This window comes from Podarcis tiliguerta (genome assembly GCF_965153285.1).
Source record: "Podarcis tiliguerta genome assembly, chromosome: 8".
Lineage (NCBI taxonomy): Eukaryota > Metazoa > Chordata > Lepidosauria > Squamata > Lacertidae > Podarcis > Podarcis tiliguerta.
Genome location: NC_139541.1, coordinates 8,056,669 through 8,071,223, shown reverse-complemented (window position 1 = coordinate 8,071,223; position 14,555 = coordinate 8,056,669). Strand labels below are relative to the sequence as shown.

The window sequence follows — 14,555 nt, the reverse complement described above, 5'->3', positions numbered from 1 at the left end:
TTCCGTGTGCTGCGCTGTCTCGCCAGAGCAGCGATGTCACGCTGGCCACGTGACCTGGAAGTGTCTGCGGACAGCGCTGGCCCCCGGCCTCTTGAGTGAGATGGGCGCACAACCCTAGAGTCTGGCAAGACTGGCCCGTATGGGCAGGGGTACCTTTACCTTTACCTTTTATGCCTTTTGTAAGCCTGTTAGTAACAGTGGCCAACAGCCAGCTCCTTCAAGGTAGTTATGTGCTCACATTTCGTTCCACACAGTGCAGTTTACACAACAAAACAAGAATAAAAACATTTTATTAAAGCTAGAAATATTCCTGCACACAAGGTAAACATTTTTGTTCAAGTTGTGCATGATTACCCTTAACAGCAAAGTCTTGCTTTTTTAAAAAAAATCAATAAATATAAAAAAATAAATTAAAAATTGAAGTAATATGGAAGGAGAACAATTGTCAATAAGTCAAGAGTGCATTATAGGAACGGGGAGAAGGGGCAGCAGTTGGAAAAGATGAATAAATAGAGAGCAGGAAACACTGAGATGACTCTGTGGAGTCATTTACGGTCATCCTTGGCACAACCACTTCAAAGCCGAAACTCACAAATGCCAGAGGGGACTCTGCACAAGGCATTACTCTTGATCCAACCACGTTTGGCTTCTTAAAAAGGAAGAACAACGGAATAGCCCATCTGTGACTGAACGGAGCAACTGTTCAGCGTCCAAAAACGTTCAACAACGTTGGTGTGGCATGAGAAAATTCTCCCACCTCCCAAAATCCACAGAGTCTTAACCGGTTGAGGTTTGGCTTCCAAACAGATAAATAAATACGGCATTGGGCCTGCAGGTTTCTCGGAGACAAGATGGCAGAGCTGGCAATGGGATGGACAGCCCCAGGGATGCTTTGGTCTTCTGTGTTGCAGGGCTGCAAACGGAAGGGAGCCAGATGGCAGGAAGGATGGAACCAGGCATCCAAGTAGTCCCAGGATCTGTCCAAGCCAGGAGAGGAATCAAATGTGGCTTTTGGCAGATCTGCTTGGCGACACACAGTCAGCGTGCGGCACAGCCCAATGCCTCGTCTGAAAACTTCCAGCACCGCAGCGTTACTATTTCCAGCAGACAAGAGCAGTCACGAGGCCATGCAATAAAACGCAGAGCTATGCTGAGGAAGCACAGTGGAAAAGCAGGCACCCGACTCCTCCTTTGGCAGCCGGCATCCTTGGTGAGAGAAGTCTCCTGAATTCTCCACTTCAAGTATGTATCAGGAAGTACAACGGCCCATTGGTTCTTGGCCCGGCCACTGGGTAGCTGAAGTTAGGCAAGGAAGCTACCAATAGAGAGCAAGATCCGTCCCCCTTAGATCGGAATGCCAATGGTGCTGACCTGCTCCTTCAGCCCCATAAGGCTGTAGGCAATGCGCTTTTGGTGTCCTGGCAGACGTACCCCAATTCTCTTGATATCCCTGGGAACGGGAAGAAAACAGATGTGACCAGGTTAGTGGGAAATATTGTGAAATCCGGACTGTATTCCTTTAACTCCCACCAGCATAACTTGACACTCAGTATTTCCATCTTTCTTGCAGAGGTATCATTAAAAAAGAAACCGAGGTTGATATTGAAGCCACAGCTTCAACATCACACAAAGGTTCCCGGCAATCCCTGTGCTGAGAAGGTGTGGACTCCCCTTGCCATGATCCAAGGAGGCTGGGCACCCGTCTGCTTTTAACGAGCCACTCCTCGTTTTCCTGGCCTCATAAAGTGGCTTAATTATAGGGTGCAGGCTTGAATCAGCCTCTCCCAAGAGAGAGGGGAGAACAACAAGAGGCAGCAACAACAAGATGTGTAAGCCCCCGCCCCGACACAGTGGAAAGGTGAATTTACGAATCCTACAGGATTCTAACAGTGAAGTCATGTGACCAAAGAAGGGAGATCTCTCCTCTCTGGAAATCAAAGCAGAAAACAGCCTCATTCTCCGCTGTGAACTGGGAAGGGGTCAAATGGCCCCATGATGTTGACAGCCAGCTGAGTTGGCTTTTCACAGAGGACCCTGAACTCCAGCTACCTCCTCTCTCAGGAGGGGAACAAAGGCTTCAGAAGAAAGACCATGAGGGAAAAACAACAACAGGAGAAGCATTCTCAGCAGGCATGGGGGTGAAAAAATGGAGGAAGAGTGGAAGTTGCCGCACTCACTCATTGGTCATCTGAACCACCTTCTCAATGACATTGTACCCAGCGGCCACGAAGTGCTCTGTATATTGGTGCATTTTGATGGATTCCAGCCACTCGGCCACAGTTCGGAAAGGGATCCCTTCTGAGCCACTGGTGCTGGGTAGGCGAATGGAGATCCTTCAAAGACAAAAAAAAGGGGACCCCGGCTCTTTAAAGTTCAGTCTTGTCTAAGGGAGCCCAAGTGGATGGGGAGAATTCTTGGGAGGCTTATGGGCTGGGAATTCCCCCCCCCCCTTCCTGGCACTGTTCTTACATGCTTCCGTCTCAGAGGACTGGAGAGGGGAAGGGGATGTTCAGAGACAACAGTTCCCAAACCGTATCTAGGGATTCTGAGAGCAGGAGGCCCAGAAGAGAGGCACATACCGAGGGTCAAACTCAGCCAAAGTCTTGAGTGACTCAGGAGCACGGATGAGCTTGTCCAAGATGCTAACGATATCATTGAATTTGGGTCTGTGGCTCCTATCCTGTTGCCAGCACCTCATCATCAGCTGGTAGATGGCAGAAGGACAGTCCATGGGTGCTGGGAGCCGAAAGCCTTCATTAATTGCTTTCATCACCTGTTTGGGAAGGCAAAGTGAACAACAGTGAAGGGGATTCAGCTTGGAAAGACCACCCCTTTTGTCTTACCATCCTAGCATAAAAACCAGCATCCAAGGCGGGCAGGATTGCAAGTCTACCCCTAGCCTTGCAGACATAAACTTTGTGGAACCCAAGCAATAAGCACCTTTCTATGTAGCTTCAGTCAGAACGGATGGATAGATTCACAGGTGACTCGGCAATACTTATGATGCAATTTACATCATAAGACTGAGCCCATGCTGGGGACAAAGACATTTCCACGCACAGCTAGGGTGGGATGGGGGAGGCGTGTGCCTCATAACATTGCTTCCTTAAAAAAATGGACCTCAAGACAAAACTCCATTTGCATTCTGGAACTGGGACTGTATCTCCTAGATTCAGGTAGGTAGCCATGTTGGTCTGATGCAGTCAAAATATATAAAAAAATAAAAATATTGTCCAGTAGCACCTTAGAGACCAACTGGACACTGGTACCAGAGCCTGCGATAAACCCAGATGCCAACTTTGCTGCCACATACACCCAGACAACACCACAACTGGACCCAACAACATCAAACATAGCATCTCAGGCCTATTTAATGGCTCATCTTCTAACATTCTGTATGCCATCAAATGCCAGCAGTGACCTTCGGCTCTCTATATTGGACAAACAGGCCAAACCCTACGCCAAAGGATAAATGGACATAAATCTGACATCAGGAATCACAAGGCAGAGAAACCAGTAGGAGAACTCTTCAATCTTCCAGGACATTCAATACAGGATCTCAAAGCAGCTGTCTTATTACAAAAGAATTTCAGAAACAGACTTGAAAGAGAAGTTGCTGAATTACAACTTATCACTAAACTGAAAACTATGGAGAGACCCGGTCTTAATAGAGATATTGGATTCCTGTCTCATTACATATGCTAATCACCTGCATACTATCCCTTGCTTTTTCCTGTGGGACTAATTGTAGTCGTTAACAGTAGTCAACAAAAAACCCCACCCTCCCACTATATATAAGGGCCTGGAGACTTCTGTTTCAGCGTATCTGAAGAAGTGTGCATGCACACAAAAACTTATACCAAGAACAAACTTAAGTTGGTCTCCAAGGTGCTACTGGACAATTTTTTTTATTTTTATATATATTTCGACTGTATCTCCTAGAATTGGCTTTCTTCTCCATTAGCCAGAAAACTCCAAACACAAGGGATCCAACAGCAATCTGGTCACCACCAGCCCATAGTTCACACCCACACAAGGACATCCAATCGCTTACCTCGTGGTTGGAGAGCTCCCAGTAAGGCCGTTCACCATAGGACATCACCTCCCACATGACTATTCCGTAGCTCCAGACATCACTAGCCGAGGTGAACTTGCGATGAGAGATAGCCTCCGGTGCCGTCCACCGGATCGGGATTTTCCCACCCTGCAAGGGACAAGCACACCAAAACCCTCAGAACCTCTGACTCCCAAGGCACTCACTGATTTGGGGGAGAAAACACTTTCAAATTCCCAGGCTCTCTAGATATGTGCTTTCCTCCGTTCAGGCAACTTCTGAAGTTCCTGATAGAAAAGAAAGGTCTCATGTTTTAGCCAAGTGGCAGATGTTGATGACTAGAAGTCAAATCCTTCCGGAACAAGGGCAGAGACCTTAGCCAGCAGCCATCTTAAGAGTCATGGGAAACAAGCCTTCCTTCCTTCCTTCCTCTTCTTTCTTCAGGTGTTCCTAGATCCTGGGTTAATTCTCACTGGCTCCCTATTATACTGAGCGGTAAAGCAGACTTCCTGCTACTGGTCACACGCATTCCATTGATCATCCGCTGCCAGCAAGTTAGAAGTTCCTTCCTCCCATTTGGACCCCCTTTCTGGCTTCTCTATTTCTTCCTCCTCTACCATGGGCAGCTCCTCCAGATGCCAGCCCTGGCTCTCACATTGCTCTCATATTTCCCACCCGTTGCAGCTTCCTTGGCCATGGTGGGACAGAACCGTAACTTAACATGACGGGACAGCAGCCATTATCACTCACACTTGTAGTGTAGGTGGCGTCGGGGTCATCCTCCAGGACGCGGGAGAGACCAAAGTCAGAGACTTTGCAGACGAGCTGGCTGTCGACAAGGATGTTGCGGGCAGCCAAATCCCGGTGGACATAATTCATGCTGGCCAAGTACTTCATACCAGAGGCAATACCCCTCAACATGCCCACCAGCTGAATAACACAGAATTCCCCATCTTTTTCCTGTTGAGACAAAAAGGGAAGGATTTAGGACCTACTATGCAAGCTAAGGCGCCTGCTTCTTGGGAGAAAAGCAATGACAAACCTAGACAGCATCTTAAAAAGCAGAGACATCACCTTGCCGATTAAGGTCCATATAATTAAAGCTATGGTTTTCCCAGTAGTAATGTATGGAAGTGAGAGCTGGACCATAAAGAAGGCTGATCGCCAAAGAATCGATGCTTTTGAATTCTGGTGCTGGAGGAGACTCTTGAGAGCCCCATGGACTGCAAGAAGATCAAACCTCTCCATTCTGAAGGAAATCAGCCCTGAGTGCTCACTGGAAGGACAGATCATGAAGCTGAGGCTCCAATACTTTGGCCACCTCATGAGAAGAGAAGACTCCCTGATGTTGGGAAAGATTGAGGGCACAAGGAGAAGGGGATGACAGAGGATGAGATGGTTGGACAGTGTTCTCAAAGCTACTAACATGACTTTGACCAAACTGCAGAAGGCAGTGGAAGACAGGAGTGCCTGGCGTGCTCTGGTCCATGGGGTCATGAAGAGTTGGACACGACTAAACAACAACAACAATGCAAGCTAAATGCTAGCTTCTTAAACAAATGCTTTATTCCTATTGACTTAAAATATGTACATGCTGCCTTTAAGAATAAAGGCTCTTTCAGTCCATAAAAACCCATTATGTTGGAGGCAGCATGCTTCAGAGCGTCAGAAACTGCAGGAGAGGCAAGCGCTATTGCTCTCAGGCTCTGCTTTAGGGCTTCCAATGATGGCCATAATATGGCTGGCCACATTGCAAACAGGATGCTGACTAGATGGACCACTGGCCTGATCCAGCAGGCTCTTCTTACTCACAGTATACATGAGAAGGAGGCCAGCGATGAACAGAATACTACTTACCCGCAGGAATTTATCAAGGGCACCATTCTCCATGTATTCTGTGATGATCATGAACGGCTTATCTGGAAAGAGAAACAGAGAGAGGATTGGCCTATGAGATCCAAGTAGATTCCAAACTCTGATGCAGTTGCCCAGGAGTTTGGAATCTTGGAGGTAGCTTGGAACAGGAAACCAGTAACAGCCACCAAGGTCCTTAAATCCTATCTAGGGGTTCTTACATTTGGAGACAACTCCCTCTAGGCGGATGATGTTGTGGTGGTTAAACTGGCCCATGATGCTGGCCTCGCTCAGGAAGTCGATGCGTTGCTTCTCTGTGTAGCCAGATTTCAACGTCTTGATGGCCACCGGGATCTCCTTCTTGCTGTTCTTCAGCGTTCCCTTGTAGACTTCCCCAAACTCACCTGGCAAAAAAAGAAAAAAGTAGAAGTGTTTAATACTATTCTCAAATAAAGTCAGCATTACTCTTTTCCTTTCCGAAAGCTCCTTCTGAAACTAGCTTTGACTACATGGGAGAAGAGACATGCTCTCCACCTCCATCAGCCAACTGTGTTGTGCAAGGTGGATGGAAGGCACCCTACCTGCCCCTATGACTTTCTGCCGGGAGATGCATGAAGGATGAATCTCAGTTGTGAACTTCAGGACTGCCTGATTGGGGTCTTCATAGGTGTGGGGATCCACATACGTCTTCAGGGGCTTGAGCTGGTCTGTGGGACAAAGAGGAACAACACAGTTAAGGGGAGCTCTTGGCAGAGGCTGTTATAAAGCAGTTCCATGCCTAAGCTCTCTGCTTTTCAAGCATCGCCCACTGACAAGTTAGTCTATGATCCGGCAATGGAGCAGAGAGCGGACAAAAGACGGCCAGTTCAGTCACAGCCTGCTAGGATGATTTTCAGCCGGACACTTAATTTGCAAGATGGGCGAGGTGAGAAGCAGACAGGACATTCTGGGTTAAATTCAAAAGCACAATGAAACTAGCTACTCATCTCAAACCCCGCCACCAATGGTCTTCTTCCCCCTCCCTCCATTTCTTAACTTACTATCAGTTTGAGTCCACTTTTGCTAATAGGCAGGGATTCTTGCACTCTTTAGATTAAGGTGTATGGTAGGATTTGCTCCCTACTTAAATATTTAAATTTTTCTGCCTAAAACAGAAAAACTTTATTACACTGTGTAAGCTGCGTTTGCTGATGTGCCTCTCAAGAATCTTAATGTAAAAATTGTTTATTTGCCTCTAAAAATTACTGGGTTGCCTGTCTGGCATTTAAGAGGTCTTTTAGGATTGCCAGCCAAGAATAAAATTCAGTATTGGGTGCCAGGAGTTTTATTTAGGCAGGAATAGAGGCAAACATGTATTCCTAAATGTACGCATGTTATAACTCTAGCAAAAGACCCCAAACCTCTTGTTGGTTTGTGTGTGTGCGGGTGCTGGACATGCATGTGGGTTCAGACACAGTAAATGCACCCCTTTAACAATAAATGCTCACTCTCGAGGTCTAAACAGCTTGCAATTTTTTTGCCCTTTTCTGTTCTGCATGATGTTTCAGATCCAGCAAATCCCACCTCATGCACTGATGTGGCCAGTGGCCATTACTCACCAGACTTGGAGAAATAAACATCCTCTGGTGTCTGTCGGGCCCTTGAGTTCTTTTTCCTAAACGACAACAATAAGGGTTTTCTTGAGTGATCCTGTGAGGCAATCCTATCTGCACCTTCTCCCACAGAATACCTTATGCACTAGACACAAACCTCCTTGCATCAAACTCTGAAACCTCTGCCCCATTCCTTCTCAAAAGCCTTTTAACTTATTAAAAGTATTTTTGTGTCAAGACACCAATGCACCTTTGCATTGATTTCCAATGATTTCTGGGAAATATGCTTTCTCAAGTCAGGTTCTTTGATCAAGCCTCACCCCCTAAGGTTCTGCCCTCCCAAATTTTGGCACGTTGCGCCAATGTAATGGACGTGCAAGCAGGCCTACAAATGCAAAAGTGCAAATTCATGGCTTAAAAATACAAATCCCAGAGGAGAGAGCACATGGGGCTGGCGTAAGAACACCATGACTCCGCAGCATGTTTCCCTCCCGCTTTCACTTTTGATGGTTTATCTTAAAGAGTTTAAAAACACAAAAAGGAATAAACCACGAGGGGAATCTCCAAAGCCCAGCATGTTCAGCCTGGGCTGACTGTGACATCAGATGGATGCTGATGTTGCTAGACATGGAGTGCTGTATTTGCATGTACTAATGGAAGAGCCATTGGAACCCCCTGCTCCAGCTTTTTTAAACTGCTTCTGAAAAAGGAGACCCCCCCAAAAAAGGAAAAGGCCAGACAGTCTGCCATCTGGCAAAAATGCTCACTTGCTGCAAACCGTACCAAGGCACTTGGTAGAAGTGTACACTCATTCCACTTTTTGCCTCTGGAAAAATAGATTATGGTATCATTTAAAAAAACAACAACAAAACCAACCCTGCAAAGCCTGCTAGACTGGAGGTAACAGGTTGCCGTAAGTTGCCTGTTTGCGCGCTGTGGGAAACAAAGGAACAGCCGGCATCCAGTTCTCCTAAATGCCATTGTTGCCCCGCTGCCAGAATAATAATTAATAATAATAATAATAATAATAAAGCACATGCCTTCGGCGAATGAGCACGACAATCAGCGCCACCACCACGACTGTGACAACAAAGCCAGCAATAGAACCCCCAATAAGTGCAGAGGTGTTTGTGCCGTCAGAGCCTGTGGGGTGCAGAGAAGAAAAAGGTGGCGGTTAAGAAAACATTGCTATCCGAAAACAGATTGCCAGTGTGTGTGTGTGTGTGTGTGTGTGTGTGTGTGTTCTCTTCTGGTGACTTTGCTCCAGTCCCGCCCCCCGCCCCCAAATTTACCATATTTTTTGCTCTATAAGACTCACTTTTTCCCTCCTAAAAAGTAAGGGGAAATGTGTGTGCGTCTTATGGAGTGAATGCAGGCTGCACAGCTATCCCAGAAGCCAGAACAACAAGAGGGATTGCTGATTTCACTGCGCAGCGATCCCTCTTGCTGTTCTGGCTTCCTAGATTCAGAACATTTTTTTTCTTGTTTTCCTCCTCCAAAAATTAGGTGCGTCTTGTGGTCTGGTGCATCTTATAGAGCGAAAAATACGGTACTTTCCCTGCTTTGGCATTAACTAGAGAAGCTTTGCCTCCCCAAAACTCACGTTCATCCAGCGTCTCGAACTCGTGCTCCATGCTGTTGGTTCCCTGACCCTCCTGGGTCAGTGCTTGGACGCTCACCAAGTACTTGGTCCCAGGGGTGAGCTTCGGGAGGGTCACAGAGCTCCCTTCGCAGCGCAGCACAGAGTAGCTGTTCTCATCCTTCTGCAAGGAAAGGAACACACAAAAACTTGCATGCCTCCGTTTCTCCCCATGAAATGGGCTGGGGAATTGGGGGAGGGGGAGCGTTGCTCAAGGTTAAGAGCAGAGAAGTACCAAGGAGAGACAGATACCTTCTTCTTGTAAGTGACCTGGTACTTCCAGACATGGCTTTGCTGCCGGGGTGGGACAGTCCAGGATAGACTTAGGCTGGTTGTGGTGCGGCCATCCATGGTCACTGAGGTCACTCGGGGAGGTTCTGAGCATGGAGAAGGAGGAGAGTGAGCCTGGCATGCTGCAGTGGATTGCACCCAACCCAGACAAAACCATTTGCCCACTCACCAGCCAGCCAGTAGCCCCAGATCCATATAGATTTTGCAAACTCTTAAAGCCTCATCTGTAATGAGGCATCTTACGACTTCCAGAGTTTGTTCAAATCACATTCGCAGAACTGATGAGCACCCAGGTCCAAAATAAAGTCCAACAGACAAATCACAAGACCTCGCTTTGCACAGCTGCCTTCATAACAAGGGTGTGGCCAAGTGCTTAAGGCAAATGACACATATTAGCATGAGATTAGCATATGCTAATCTATACAGATAGTTTCAAATTTAGACAGGTGGGTGTGTTTGTTTAGCTTTTTCTAACAGGGCTTAAGCTCTGAGCTAAAACTATTTTCTGGATGCAGTACACTCTATACACTGGGCCCTCTGCACTGCTTGCAACCTCTTGGCTGCTTTATGCGCATATTAAAACTAAAACTAAACTTGCTCAACAACTGAACACTGCTACCTTTATCTAAAACACACACAGCTGTCTCCTCCTCTGTCCCATCCAGCTATCTGAAGAGCTCTGGGCAAATTTGGATGGTGCATTGGGCTCTGCAGGATCCTGTAAGGAGGTGTGTGGGTTGGTTTTTTTTGGTAAAACAAAGCTTTAAAAGGCAGTGGTGGTTGGGAAACCTAACACAAAACACCCAGGACTCAGCTCTTCCAGGCAATCCCTAGTCTCATCCTTAGCAGCCAAGAAGTTTGTTTGCTGTGGCTGCCGCATGAAAAAAAGGCCAACATGTTCAATAAAATTAATAATAATAATAATAATAATAATAATAATAATAATAATAATAATAATATATTATTTATACCCCACCCATCTGGCTGGGTTTTCCCAGCCACTCTGGGCGGCTTCCAACAAACACTAAAATACAGTAAGCTATTAAACATTAAAAGCTTCCCTAAAGAGGGCTGCCTTTAGATGTCTTCTAAAAGTTTGGTAGCTGTTGTTCTCTTTGACATCTGGTGGGAGGGCCTTCCACAGGGCGGGTGCCACTACCAAGAAGGCCCTCTACCTGGTTCCCTGTAACTTGGCTTCTCGCATCAAGGGAACCGCCAGAAGGCCCTCGGAGCTGGACCTCAGTGTCCAGGCAAAATGATGGAGGTGGAGACGCTCCTTCAGGTATACTGGACAGAGGCCGTTTAGGGCTTTAAAGGTCAGCACCAACACTTTGAATTGTGCTCGGAAACATACTGGGAGCCAGTCTTTCAAGACTGGTGTTATATGGTCTCTGTGGCCGCTCCCAGTCACCAGTCTAGCTGCCTCATTCTGGAGTAGTTGTAGTTTCCGGGTCGCCCCGGAAGGTAGCCCCACATAGAGCGCATTGCAGTAGTCTAAGCGGGAGATAACTAGAGCATGCACCACTCTGGCGAGACAGTCTGTGGGCAAGTAGGGTCTCAGCCTGCGTACCAGATGGAGCTGATAAACAGCTGCCCTGGACACAGAATTGACCTGCGCCTCCATGGACAGCTGTGAGTCCAGAATGACTCCCAGGCTGCGCACCTGGTCCTTCAGGGCCACAGTTACCCCATTCAGGACCAGGGAGTCCTCCACACCTGCCCGCCTCCATCCCCCAAAAACAGTACTTCTGTCTTGTCAGGATTCAAACTCAATCTGTTAGCCGCCATCCATCCTCCAACCAAGAACCAGGGAATCCCCCTTGCGCAGTGCAAGAGCGGCCATCTTGGATCAGAGCACATTTTGCCCCAACAGCACTCGCCCTATGCTTCCGGAAAGCAGCGCCGGAAGGCAACAGCTCTCAGGACGGTACATATGTGGGCCAATAGCACCTCATACCATAAAGTGCACATCTGCATCGTTTTCACTCGTCTGTGACGCTGGGTCCCCTTACCCGTCTGGTTGACGCTGATGCTGGTGACGCCATAGCTGCGCCGTGGGCTGAAGGAGGACACTCCATTCTGGGCCTCTACCGTGAAGGTGTAGTTAACGTGTGGCTCCAAATCGCTGACGGTCAGGGAAGTGCCGGCCACGCTGTGAGGGTTTTCCGAATACCGGAGTGTAGCGTCGCAGGGCCGGCACTCTCCCGACTCCGGCCAGCACTGCTCACACGACACGCTGTAGGTGATGTCGTTGCGGCCACCGGTGTCCCGGGGTGAGGACCAGCGTAGTTGAACCTTGGCGCCCAAGCCTATGGCTGTGACAGCATGGGGAGCGGAAGGGGGTCCTGTGAATGGAGAAAAAAAGGGGCCTAATGAAAAAAATGAACAGGTCTCTTTGATGCAAGGCAGAAGACCACTCCTCACTTAGCCCAGCAACTCAGCAATCCTAAGCCTTCACTTCCAACTTTTGACTCTTTCTCTGGAACTATCCTCCATCCCTCTCTCCTCGCTCTGGCCTTCTCTCCATCTCAGCTATCTATCCCACCCCTCACCAAATATTGTCCACAAGGAGCTGGGCATGTTTAGCCTGGAGAAGAGGAGGTTAAGGGGTGATATGATAGCCATGTTCAAATATATAAAAGGATGTCATATAGAGGAGGGAGAGAAGTGGACACGGAGCAATGGATCCAAACTACAAGAAAGAAGATTCCACCTAAACATTAGGAAGAACTTCCTGACAGTAAGAGCTGTTCGACAGTGGAATTTGCTGCCAAGGAGTGTGGTGGAGTCTCCTTCTTTGGAGGTCTTTAAGCAGAGGCTTGACAACCATATGTCAGGAGTGCTCTGATGGTGTTTCCTGCTTGGCAGGGGGTTGGACTCGATGACCCTTGTGGTCTCTTCCAACTCTATGATTCTATGAGGACTCTCACATTGCCCCAGGAGTGAGCCTGCTGCTTTTGTCGCTTCCTGCCTTCTCTCCTGTGACTGACACAAACTGAATAAATGTTAATAATGTTTTGACAGAGGAGTTCGGAATAGAAAAAGGAACACGACAAGGTTGTCCTATTTCCCCTTTGTTATTTATATCAGTCCTGGAGGTGTTGCTGAATATGATTAGAAAGGACCAATTGGTCAAAGGGATACAGGTCGGAGCTAAACAGTACAAATTAAGAGCTTTTGCAGATGACCTGGTTTTGACGTTACAGGAGCCAGAATCTAGTGGGAAAAAGGTTTTAGAATTGATTCAAGAATTTGGCCAATTGGCAGGTTTAAAATTAAATAAAACAGAAAAATTTAACAGAAATTGAAAATGAAAGGTTTCAGAAGGAGACAGGCCTGACAGTGGTGAAAAAAGTAAAATATTTGGGAATTACTATGACTGCTAAAAACGGGAACTTATTTAAGGATAACTATGATAAATGCTGGACGGAGATAAAAAAAGGATCTAGATACATGGTCTAATTTGAAACTCTCACTTTTAGGACGTATTGCCGTGATTAAGATGAATGTATTGCCAAGAATGTTATTCCTATTCCAGACATTGCAGATTATTGACAAAACAGACTGTTTCAAGAAGTGGCAGAAAGACATATCTAGATTTGTCTGGCAGGGCAAAAAGCCAAGAATAAAATTTAAAATATTAACAGATGTAAAGGAAAGAGGGGGCTTTGCGCTGCCGGACTTAAAACTTTATTATGAAGCAGCAGCTTTCTGCTGGCTGAAAGAATGGCTACTTCTTGAAAATACAGATATACTGGATTTAGAAGGGTTTAACAATGCGTTTGGTTGGCATGCATACTTATGGTACGACAAGGTTAAAGTGCATAGAATGTTCAAAATTCACATCGTCAGGAAAGCATTGTTTAATGTGTGGATTAGATATAAGGATCTTTTGGAAAACAAAACTCCAAGGTGGTTGTCTCCAATGGAAGCGAAAGCTTTAAAGAAACTCAATATGGAGGCCAACTGGCCAAAGTATTGGGAAATTTTAGAACAAGATGGAGACAAATTGAAACTACAGAGTTTTGATAAATTAAAAAGCAAAGTCCGAGATTGGCTCCATTACTATCAAATAATGGAGGCATTTAAAATGGATAGAAAAATTGGCTTTCAGGTGGAAAAATCCAAATTGGAAACAGAACTGTTAGAACCCAAAACAAAAACATTGTCAAGAATGTATAACTTGCTGCTGAAATGGAATACACAGGATGAGGAAGTGAAATCAGCAATGATTAAGTGGGCACAAGATGTTGGTCACAATATAATGTTTGCTGACTGGGAACGGTTATGGACCACTGGAATAAAGTTTACGGCAAGCAATGCCCTAAGAGAGAATATAATGAAAATGATTTACAGATGGTACATGACACCAGTCAAGCTAGCAAAAATTTATCATATGCCTGACAATAAATGTTGGAAATGTAAAGAATCTGAAGGCACTTTCTTTCACCTTTGGTGGACGTGCCCAAGGATTAAGTCCTTCTGGGAGATGATTTATAATGAATTGAAAAAAGTGTTTAAATACACATTTCGAAAGAACCCAGACGCCTTTCTCCTGGGCATGGTTAACCAACAGGTTCAGGCGAAGGATAGGACTTTTTTTATGTATGCAACAACAGCAGCAAGAATACTCATCGCACAGTATTGGAAGACGCAAGAACTACCCACGCTGGAAGAATGGCAGATGAAGGTTATAGACTATATGGAATTAGCAGAAATGACCGGCAGAATCAGAGACCAGGGAGAAGAGACGGTGAAGGAAGACTGGAGGAAGTTTAAAGACTATTTACAGAAGTATTATAAGATAAAGAATGTTTGAGGACATCAGATTGAATTTAAATGAATATTAGCATAAAATTTTATGATTAAGAAAGACAAATGTTTTCAAGATAAATGGAAATGTAATTATGTTAAGAGATTAAGATTAAGTTGAACCAAAGATATGCCAGAGGGAAAAAAAATTTACTGTCAGAATATAAGATCTAGAATACAGAGTGGGAAGGTCTGGGGAAGTCGCAGACCCAGGTTAATGTCAAAAAATGCAAAGACACAATGATTGTTTTTTTAATCTCTTTCTTTATTTTTTCTTTTCTTATACACTGTATTTTATATTGTTTGTATGTGT

General features: G+C 46.0%; 1 protein-coding gene across 2 annotated transcripts in view; it reads right to left on the bottom strand.

Annotated features, from left to right (window-relative positions):
• Nucleotides 1–273: 273 nt before the first annotated feature.
• The window catches only part of EPHA2 (EPH receptor A2), a 37,294-nt gene continuing 23,012 nt past the window's right edge, over nucleotides 274–14,555 (bottom strand). The window contains exons 5-17 of one of the 2 annotated variants that reach the window (XM_083453814.1): nucleotides 11,443–11,775; nucleotides 9,392–9,516; nucleotides 9,104–9,263; nucleotides 8,541–8,643; nucleotides 7,507–7,562; nucleotides 6,490–6,615; nucleotides 6,130–6,312; nucleotides 5,912–5,973; nucleotides 4,805–5,014; nucleotides 4,055–4,204; nucleotides 2,580–2,773; nucleotides 2,178–2,333; nucleotides 274–1,450 (exon numbers count right to left, since the gene is read on the bottom strand). In XM_083453814.1, the coding sequence (XP_083309940.1) occupies nucleotides 1,345–1,450; nucleotides 2,178–2,333; nucleotides 2,580–2,773; nucleotides 4,055–4,204; nucleotides 4,805–5,014; nucleotides 5,912–5,973; nucleotides 6,130–6,312; nucleotides 6,490–6,615; nucleotides 7,507–7,562; nucleotides 8,541–8,643; nucleotides 9,104–9,263; nucleotides 9,392–9,516; nucleotides 11,443–11,775 (1,964 nt within the window). In that variant the 3' untranslated portion in view covers nucleotides 274–1,344. The remainder of the gene's footprint in view (nucleotides 1,451–2,177; nucleotides 2,334–2,579; nucleotides 2,774–4,054; nucleotides 4,205–4,804; nucleotides 5,015–5,911; nucleotides 5,974–6,129; nucleotides 6,313–6,489; nucleotides 6,616–7,506; nucleotides 7,563–8,540; nucleotides 8,644–9,103; nucleotides 9,264–9,391; nucleotides 9,517–11,442; nucleotides 11,776–14,555) is intronic. The other variant, XM_083453815.1, reaches the window with a different exon arrangement.